The sequence below is a fragment of the Mytilus edulis genome, chromosome 4 (genome assembly GCF_963676685.1).
Source record: "Mytilus edulis chromosome 4, xbMytEdul2.2, whole genome shotgun sequence".
Classification (NCBI taxonomy): domain Eukaryota; kingdom Metazoa; phylum Mollusca; class Bivalvia; order Mytilida; family Mytilidae; genus Mytilus; species Mytilus edulis.
The window spans coordinates 15,086,072-15,096,511 of record NC_092347.1 but is presented as its reverse complement, the minus strand read 5'-3'; the positions used below and the strand labels follow the sequence as shown (position 1 = coordinate 15,096,511).

Genomic DNA, 10,440 nt, shown 5'->3' with positions numbered 1-10,440 from the left:
TATGCTTGAACCGTTAATGTAAAAATGATTTGAGCTTTTGAATACATGACGTGTTTTTTGGATACATGTCACCTGGTCCGAACCTATACAAGCGGATAGTACTATCTTGACCCACAACACGCTAATCCTTATCTAGGGTCATGTATCAAAACACGTCTTTCCTTTATTCTGTGACATGCTTTGATTTTGTAATTAATTGCTGGACACATAAATAATATTTTGTGATTTGTTTGGTATGTTATTATGTGTACATTTATGGTCAATTTAAACCTATTTGTAAAGACAGTTTAATTTATCATCAAATTATCTAAAGAATATCTTGTACATATTACTATTTGTCTTAACTTATAAAATCTGTATTCTTGCCATTTGCTTCTGAAATTGATTTCATGAGGCAACTGAGTACATTACCGATGTAAGGAACTCTTGAATCCATTTAGAATATACTAGTCAAGCAAAACAAACAAGAACTCCGAACAGAGCGACCCTGGGTTCTCTTGTTCGTTGAGACACAGAAACCTATCGGTAAACCAATGAGATTGGCGAGCGGATATTTTTTTTGCCAAAATGTAGTATATAATGTGATATGTACAAAATTCAATAAAAATGATAGTTGACCGGTCATTTTCTCAAGCTACAGGTTGTGACAAAAATAGAGAAAAAAAATTAGAAATGCACAATTTCTGAGTTATCTCCCCTTAAAAAACATTAAAAATCAAGCAAAAATAATCTACGCTTGTAAAAATATTAATATCTATAAATTAAAGTTTTATAAATTTAATCTGTAAAATGAAAATTGAGATTAGTTATCTACATTCCTCATCAAATTTTGCTAATTTGATTGAAAATCTAAACCTAAGGTTTTCTGTTATTTACAATCCAAGATGGCGAGTTAAAATGTCGACCTTAATATTTAAAAAATATCCTTTGAGTTCAGTTCACTGTGGTGTAATTAGATCTATACAACACTTTTTGAAATATAGGTTAAAAGGTGACAGGACATCATCAATGTATCTGAACGTATTTTGTTCTTTTGAGAAGGAAAGAAATTTCGGCTTCATTTAAAAAAACCAAAGTGAGCCAATAAGAGTGCACAATTAGTATCCAATAGAACAATCTGTGTGTTTTGTTATATCAAACTCTTGGTCATATTTTCTGGAAGCTAACCAGAGACAAATACATAAAATGGTTTGGTGAAACAAGCAATTAAACAGAATAACGTTTAGTATCAAACCAGTTGGTTATGTTCATTTTTTTGTAATATTTTTGTTGAAAGGAATGCACATTTAGAAACAGTTTTAAAAGAAGGATGGTCCCTATTTTTAATAATAAAAAAGAAAGATTGTGTTACATTTAAACTTCTTAGAAATAAAGTCATGTAAACTCAGATTGCATTTGTAAAAAGGAATCATATATATCATATGTTGTCGACAAATATTTGCAAAATTTACTTTACTTTTTTAACAATGTGTATTGTTGTCCAATGGATACTGCAGTCATGAATGCGAATTACACAAAAAGTTTAAATCGGGTCTCTGTCAATCGTCGAGCACTTAATCCCACTGAACCACATCCACTTTATAGAAGTGAGGGCATACAAAAGAGTGTATACCATGCGCATTACTTCAATAATGATGACCGTAGGAGTTAATGTCTTTACAGACAATACAGGTTAATTTTTACAGGAAACTAAATCAGCTGTTTATGTTTGACGTGAAAGATCACAAAAAATCTTGTAATACAGAGTGTTGTGAACAAACGTCAATACATGTAACAAATCTACAATATACCCACCAGTGAATAATATACAAAAAAATTTATATGTTTAACTAGACAAACACTGTACATAATAATCGATTTAATGTTTTATTTCAATAGGAATGTAAAAAAAAACACACAACAAACTATGTGCAATCTTATAGTATATGTGATATGAGACATAAGCCCTTTTTACATACAATAAATGCGTACAAACGAAAACATTACAATATGGAATTTAAATGAAATAAAACTTCTTAAAAAGGTTAAAGAGTAAAATGCATATAAAATAATAATTTTCATATATCTTTTTTTTTTTACTTTACAGCAAATGAAATATGAACTATGATTTTGATCACATATAAATGAACATTCGTTAAAACAACAATAACCTATAAAATGTTGGTATTTGTGAAATACACGGTTTCAACAAAAGTCACACACACAGTCTTTGCTTTCGCTGATATATCACCTTATCATGCACGAGTATAATGCTGGATCGTATAAACATTTCCAGCTATTTTTCATTCTAGTCATTATACAACTCATATTGTATTCTCTCAGTTTCATCAGAATTTTCGTTGTAAGAAACACCAACTGACGTACAATTGTCTGATTTGAGCAACAACAAAACACGTTTGCAATAAATCATTTCAATGTCATTATGCTGGCTCTGGTGGTGGTGGTCTTGTTGGTAATGTAACTTTTGTTGAAGTTGTAGTCGAAGTCCTCAGCGTGGTTGGAGATATTTTCTGTGTTGTTGAAGTGCTGGATATAGTTGTGGTTGGTGATGGTTTATGTGTAGTTGAAGTACTTGACACGGTTGTTGTTGTCCTTGTTGAAGTTGTTTTTATTGGTTCAATAGTGGTTGTTGGTAAAGTTGTCGGTGGGGTTGTAGGTGTTACCACTGTTGTAACTGTTGATGAACCATATGATGGCGTCATATTGATTGTTGTTGTTGCTGCTGACGGCGTCGTCGTAGTTGATGTCGATGATGAAGGTTTTGTATGTTTTGTAGTTGATGTTGAAGGTTGTGTAGTTGACGTCGATGTTGGAACTGGTGTAGTTGATTTTGAAGGGGGTTTAGTCGATGTGGATGTTATAGGTGGTGTAGTTGATGTTGATGTTAATGATAGTGTAGTTGGAGGTAGATTTGTTGGTCCAGTTGACATATAACACCAATAATTTGGAACTCTCCATCCAAAATGCGATATTTTAAATCTTACACATCGAAATCCCTTGTACTGAGTTCGCAAATTTGTTAACTTGTATTCCATTCCAAGAGCATCTCGGTTAAAAGTTTGATAATTTTTTGCCTGAAAAAAAAACCGATACCATAAACACAATTATTTTATTATCAATTAATAAGAATTATTTATCAACATTCCGGTTTATTTATTTCTCTTTAACACATGTAAAATATTCAAGAAAACACGTTTACTAGTTTAGATATATGCATGCTGGTGTTCACACTTCTTTAGATGCATAGGCTATTTCATAGCGACAAGTTTTTGTTTTTAATAAGAGCCCTTGTATCCAGAGAGAACCACAGAGTTTGTGAAATATTGTCTCTATCGCTTAATCATTGATTTTGTTTTGAATATTTTATTAGTCAGGTGTGAAAATATGTTGTTGATTGATACTTATGTAAACTTAGCTTTTACACTACGTGAATGTGTGCTGATTGATACTTATGTAAACTTAGCTTTTACACTACGTTGAATGTGTGCTGATTGATATTCAGATTTTTTTGTACGATTTGCAGAGTTCTTACTCACTGATTTTTACAGTTTGCGCATGTTCATGTGCTGTGCTCTTAATTTAAACATAAAAAGATGTGGTATGACTGCCAATGAGACAACTCTACACAAGAGACACAGTTGTTATCCATTCGTTTGATGTGTTTACGTTTTTGATTTTGCCATTTGAATAGGGACTCATCGTTCTGAATCTTCCTCGGAGTAAGGTAATTTTGTGATTTTACATTTAACAGATGAATCAGTAAAATTACTTACCGTCATATCTAATGTCATCGAATCCAATTTAATAGTTGCCACAAATTCTCTTGGATGATAGGTTTGATCCAACCTGAAATAACATACTCCTGTCGAATATTTCATAGTAGGCCAAAAGTCATCATCTATGACTGGGTAAAGGTCATTAACTTCTTCACTGGAATCGAAATCAAAATCAAACCAATCATCGAAGATAGAATCAGATACAGCAGGTACAATCAAGAAAACCAAAAATATCACGTGCTTTAAATCCATCCTACAAAAATCAATGTCATTTTGTTAATGAGAAAAAAAAATAACACTATCTGTCCTGTTATGCATATTTACAACAGTATACAAAAACAATTACTTTTAAAAGTTCTATTTCAATATAATGGACGACGAATATTGATAATCTTAATAATGTATAGTGCCATGCCGACATCTGTGTATCATAGTTATCAATCAGAACTTATACTGGAATGTTGTAACTTACATATTGCTTTAACATCTACATAACCTGCAATGGCTATCCAGATAAATAAAAATCTTAGATTGTACCTGTTACTTATATAAAATATAATGCTCGTGGCTTGAATCTGTAACGACCATCTGATAAAAAGGTTATTAGATGGTCAACATACAACTTGACCTCGAGCATTAAGTACCATATTACTTTCAAACGAAAATGGAAATTAAAGGGGTAGATGAAAGACGATATTTTATGTGCTATGACATACACATACCAAAGAAAATATTGTGGTCAATTCATGCTCAATACTAACAGATAGGTATTTGGAAACAATTGGAGAGTAATTTTAACCAAAGATAACTCAAAATGGACCAATAAAAAATAAATTAAGTGTTATAATGATATAATTTAAAAAATCAATTAGACCCAAAGAATGCCACTGAACATCGCAGCATCCCGGTGTGTCGCTTTACAACTCAGTCAAATTTGTAAAGCCTAGACGAATAAATTTTCGACTTATTTTGCTGGGGGTAAATAGGATATATACAAATAGTTGGATTAATCGTAAAGTAGATAAAAATGGACATGAATTTTACGAATGTCAAGGAATAAATAATTTAAAAAAAAAATGAAAATTACAATAGTATTATTATTATTATTATTATTATTATTATTATTATTATTATTATTATTATTATTATTATTATTATTATTTTTATTAATTATCATTATTATTATTATTATTCAAACGCATCATTAAGTCACAAAATAACAAAGTACTTGAAGAAACAGAAATATATATCTATGCTTTAACCAGCACTTACCGAGCTTCTTACCTCCAGTGTTTCGTGAATACCTTTTTTGTTGTGTCTGAACTTTTGTAGTAATAGCCTATTCTTCCTCAAATTTATTATGTCAGTTTCTTTTGTTACGCTCCTTTATACGGGTAAATTCCATCACCTCAAATCATTTATCAGTCCAATACACATTGGCCTCTAGGTCTTCCGGATCAGTAAGCTTACATTGTCATATGTAACTCGTATAAATAGAAAGGTAAATAAACTTAGATACCTGGAGAAAGGTGACGTGAATTGCAGACCTACACTTTCCTATTTAAACCAAACCGCGTCATCTTTCATAAAAATTCCGTAATGCATTTAGTCAACGTGACAAATAAATAAATAATATATAAAAACGTAAATAAACTTGTACTGAAAAGCATAGTGGAAAGCGGATATCCCTGACACATGCTTTGAGAAAACAAATACATTAATCATATTGCGGAACCCTTTTAAAGATGAACGGATAGAAGTAATATTTCTTCGAAGAAATTGTCATTTGTAAAAGTTTAGTTTTCTGACAGAATAATTTTTCCTTAAATATGACTCATGAATTGCATATTTAATTAAGACATCTTCTGTCAGTAGGTTAGCGAACTAAGCCCAAGAACTGTTTTTTATACGTATATAATTTGTATTTTAAATGTTACACACAATTAAAAATATATTGGGTCATTACTCAATTGTTTGTCCGTTTAAAGGAGGAACGGTGTGCGGGGAAAAGATATTCAGTTTGGAGGTATTGCATTTTTTTTTCGTGGTAGGAATTCGTAAACTAATATTATTAGTGTGCTAGTGACCTAATACGATCTATATGGGGTCATTAAATTCCATATGGGATGAGAGCGAAACACACTATGTAGTGATTATCTTACCGACAGTCTTAACACAACATAGATAACTAAAGAATGATCTACATGAACCCAAACAAGAAACGGACTCTCATTGTCATTTTCTAGATGTGATATTGGACAGAACTTACTATATATGTTGGTCTTTTTCATTAGCTGTTTATTGCAATACATTATTAAATTATCGACAAAGGTGTTGTGCATGTCAGTACATAATGTCGATGCCACTGCTGATGGAGTTTGTATTCCCCGAGGGTATCACCAGCCCAGTAGTTAACACTTCTGTGTTAACATGAATTATCATTGATATGATCAAAATTACAAATTAACTGTTAACAAGACTTTGATATTTTTAAAATAGTAAGGCTTTTCTACCTCAGGAAAAGATTACCTTGGCTGAATTTGGCAAAGCTTTTAGAAATTGTTGGTTCCCAATGCTCTTTAGCACTTCTATGTTAACATGAATTATCATTGATATGACCGTAATTATAAATTAATTGTTAATATCAAAACTTTGAATTTTTGAAATAATAAGGTTTTTCTACGTCAGTAATAGATTACCTTAGCTAAATAAACTCATCATAGATACCAGGACTAAAATTAGTATATACGCCAGACGCGCGTTTCGTCTGCAAATTTGACAAAGCTTTTAGGAATTTATGGTCCACAATGCTCTTCAACTTTGTACTTTATTTGGCCTTTTTATCTTTTTTTTTATTCGAGCGTCACTGATGAGTGTTTTTATATCCCGAGTTTATCACCAGCCCGGTAGTCAGCACTTCTGTGTTGAATAGATTACATTAACTGAATTTGGCAAAGCTTTTATGAGTGTGTGGTCCCCAATGCTCTTCAACTTCGTTCCTTATTTGGCCTTTTAACTTTTTTTTAAATTTCGAGCGTCACTGATGAGTCTTTTGTAGACAAAACACGCGTCTGGCGTAAACACTAAATTTCAATCCTAGAATATATGATGAGTTTATTTCACCACTCTGATTTATTTCATTTTTACAATTCATTTTGTTTCTTACGTTTTTCTTCTTAGCATGTCAATCGTGTTTTATTTTCATTTATGAACAGTTGAAATAATATTGTTTTTATGTTCTTTAACTATTAATGAAAATTTCCAACGGCCCATACGACTAGCTTCCTGCAAAGTTGTTTCAAATTATATAACAATCAATACTGCTCTTTATCAGCATTTGATTTCATGTGTTAAAATTTTGATTTTCAAAATTGTTTGCCTTGCGCATTACCGAAGAGAATTTGATTGTCGAAATGTGCACCCTTGGGTAGTAGTATTAATTGACGGTGTTGAAGTTTTTTTTACAGCAACTTAATGTTGTAAATTGGACGTACAAACAAGTGATCAACAAAAATACTGAATTTCAAGGAAAATCATAAAGTCACTTATCAAAAGAAAAACCCAAACACATCAATTGAACTGAAAACAACAACTGTCATATTCCTGACTGTGTATATGCATTTCCTTATGCATAAAATTTGGATTATACCTGGTTTTATAGCTAGCTAAACCATTCACTTGTATGACAATCGCATAAAACTTCATCATATTGACAACAAAATGTTAACAAAACAAACAGACATACTAGGTAAACATTTCAAAATTAGGGGTAAAGCAGTCAACATTGTATTTTAATCTTAATCACCGTATTTCAACAAACAAAAAAAAACCAAAATGGCATATTAACAAGCATATAAGCAAAAATGAAAGACAAGAATACAAAAAATGACCACAGCACAACAACACATTGGCGGGATGCAAAAGTACCGATCAATGCCAAAAGGATATTACATAAAACGGACTATACAGGAAAGATTAACAATTACTGAAGACACATAAAAAAGCATGTGTTCTATCTTAGTCTGGGATAGGCCCAAACGGAATACAAAAAGATAAAAGATATAAATCCCTTTTGATAAGAATTCATATAATAGTTCGTTTTTGATATACGATTTGGTATTTCAATTCATGTAAAAGAACACAATGGCATTTAGAAATCAATATTTCCCATATAGCTGCCTTTTGGCGATTTTATTTGTCTCTAAACATAATATTCTTCCTCCTCCTCATTTTTTAGACTTATACCTCGAATTTGACATACAACGTCATCTCAGTACCAGAATCTTTGACAAACGAACGATTTTAATTTTCCCCACCTTAGTAGCAATATACCAACTTCAACTGCATATGGGATATACATTTCCAAACTTATTCGGTATTCAAGAGCATGCAGCAACTACTCAGACTTCATAAAACATCACCAGTGCCTGAGTAGAAAGTTGGTGAACCAGGGTTATGTGAAAGAACTTCTAGACCTATTCCCAAAAGTTCATCGGAAGGTATCAATACCTTGTTGCTAAATATTCCGTATCAACTTCACAAATAATACACGATTGTCTTCAAGTATAGATTTTGGATACTGAAGTTGGTTATCGTTAACGTGTTATAGTATTCTTATATTTGTCTTAATGAATAATAATTTTACTGTTTAGTCTGTTCTTTGGGGTATCCATTTGGCGTGGCTCTGTACTTATACATCCCGTCATTGTGTTATTGTTCTATAATATTTGTATTCTAGTCTTTCATTTTTGCTTATATGTTTTTTTTTCTGTATGCTTTTTGTGTTTCTTGGTTACATATGACGTGGCTTTGTGATTATACATCCCGTCATTATGTTATTGTTCTATGATAATTTCTGTATTCTTATCTTTCAATGTTGCCTATATGCTTTGTCTATATGTTGATTTTTTGTGTTTTTCTTTGTTACATATGACATGGCTCTGTACTTGTACATCCCGTCATTGTGTTGTTGTTCTATTATATTTTTGTATTCTTATCTTTCATTTTTTCTTATATGCTTTTTCCATTGGCCTTTTGGCGTGGCTCTGTACTTTACATCCCGCCATGTCAGTTGTTGTCCATTCGTTTGATGTGTTTAAGCTTTTGATTTTGCCATTTGATTACGGACTTTCCGTTTTGAATTTTCCTCAGAGTTCGGTATTTTTGTGATTTTACGTTTTTCGAAGTTAAATCTAGAATTTGACCATTCGTGTGTTATCTTCGAACACATATTTGGTTTTACTGAAAATTCTTATATTTTCTGCTGTGCCTGGTGTCTGTAATGCTATTATGTTTTACTAACGTTTTAAAGTAAGGCCGTTCGTTTCATTATAGTTCCACATATTTTCACTTATTCCAGAAGTATGATCGTTCAAAACGTTTCGGGAAAAATTACCAAATATATCATTCTCCATCAAAAAATAATTTGGAAAGACAGTATCGTCAGGTCATTAACGCTGCTTTTCCTTTCTATTGTAAAATGATTTAAATTGGAATAATCTGGATAAAATCGTTTAATTCTTTAATACTTTATCAATATATGAACACTGTCGATTTATACATATTTTTGTATTCAATTATCAATAAAAGGGTTAGACATACGTTTATTTCTACGATTAGACAGTGGTGGGGAATCTAGTTACAAAATATAACCTGCCTTGTAAATACAAAAACACTATATCTTCTCAATGTTTGTCCCATTTTATCAAGGACGCTATCAATTTTGAATAACTTGAAAACGTTCTGGTAAATAATAAAAATAGAAATAAGTTAAAATAAAAACAAACTTTCATTCAATGTTATCATTTCCCTCCCTACGTAGCAAACGACGAGTACAGCAGGCTGTAGAAAATTGATGTAAAATTGATTTAAAATGTTGCTATGCGAATACATTCCTAGAGTACCAACTTCAATTTATTTTTCTACTAGCTATATACCTTTCTGGGACATGCTAATTATCGTATATTTTTGGGCAATAATTTTTGATCAGTATCGAAACCAGCATTGTTTTATTATTGGTTTTCTCGACTCTATTATAGGTGGCACGGTAGTATTTCCTAGGCCATAAGGGATAATGATAGCCTTTTTAGAATTTTTACCACTTTCTAACACTGAAAAAAACCATTCACAGTTAACTGAATTACTTTCATTTTAATATTCAGAAATGAATTTGAATGTGTATCATGACCGTTTACTTTTTTTGCTATTTTTAAAAACCTAAGGCCACTAGTGCTTTTAGGTCTTTTATCATGCAGTGAATACACAATTAAAGAAAAATCTCAAAAAATCATTTTCATCTGTTTGTTAAATTATTTCATATTTTTTACACCTGATTCATCCCTCAGTTTGGGAAAGTGTGTTCAGTTGATACTGTATTTTTCGTCTAATCACATTGACTTAGGTATGGTACACAAAAAAGCAACCTAAATTCTGGAATTCAAATACTACCGTGCAACCTTAAGGAGAGTGAATTTTCTTTAGTTATCGTTTACTTGATGTCCCACTGTATAAACAAAATTCAAGTATTGACAAAGCGTTTTGTGTTCGTTCGACCAACAAAGCTACAAACAACGTAGTTGCACTTAGCATACACAGTTTGAAAATGCATTGTATAATGTATATCATATATTTTATGTTTGCTGGTATAATTCTGTCTTTTGTATAC

The 10,440-nt window shown here is 31.4% G+C and overlaps 1 protein-coding gene across 2 annotated transcripts; it reads right to left on the bottom strand.

Moving 5' to 3' along the window:
• Positions 1-1,849: 1,849 nt before the first annotated feature.
• Positions 1,850-5,526, bottom strand: LOC139519051 (hepatitis A virus cellular receptor 1-like). 2 transcript variants are annotated; one of them, XM_071310809.1, is made up of 3 exons: positions 5,049-5,526; positions 3,774-4,029; positions 1,850-3,074 (listed from the first exon to the last, which is right to left on the bottom strand). In XM_071310809.1, exons 2-3 carry the CDS (start codon positions 4,026-4,028, stop codon positions 2,421-2,423), a joined length of 909 nt encoding a protein of 302 aa, XP_071166910.1. In that variant the 5' UTR covers position 4,029; positions 5,049-5,526; the 3' UTR covers positions 1,850-2,420. The 2 variants fall into 2 exon arrangements, with proteins under 2 accessions (XP_071166910.1, XP_071166911.1); XM_071310810.1 differs by having other exon boundaries at positions 5,061-5,526.
• Positions 5,527-10,440: the final 4,914 nt, after the last annotated feature.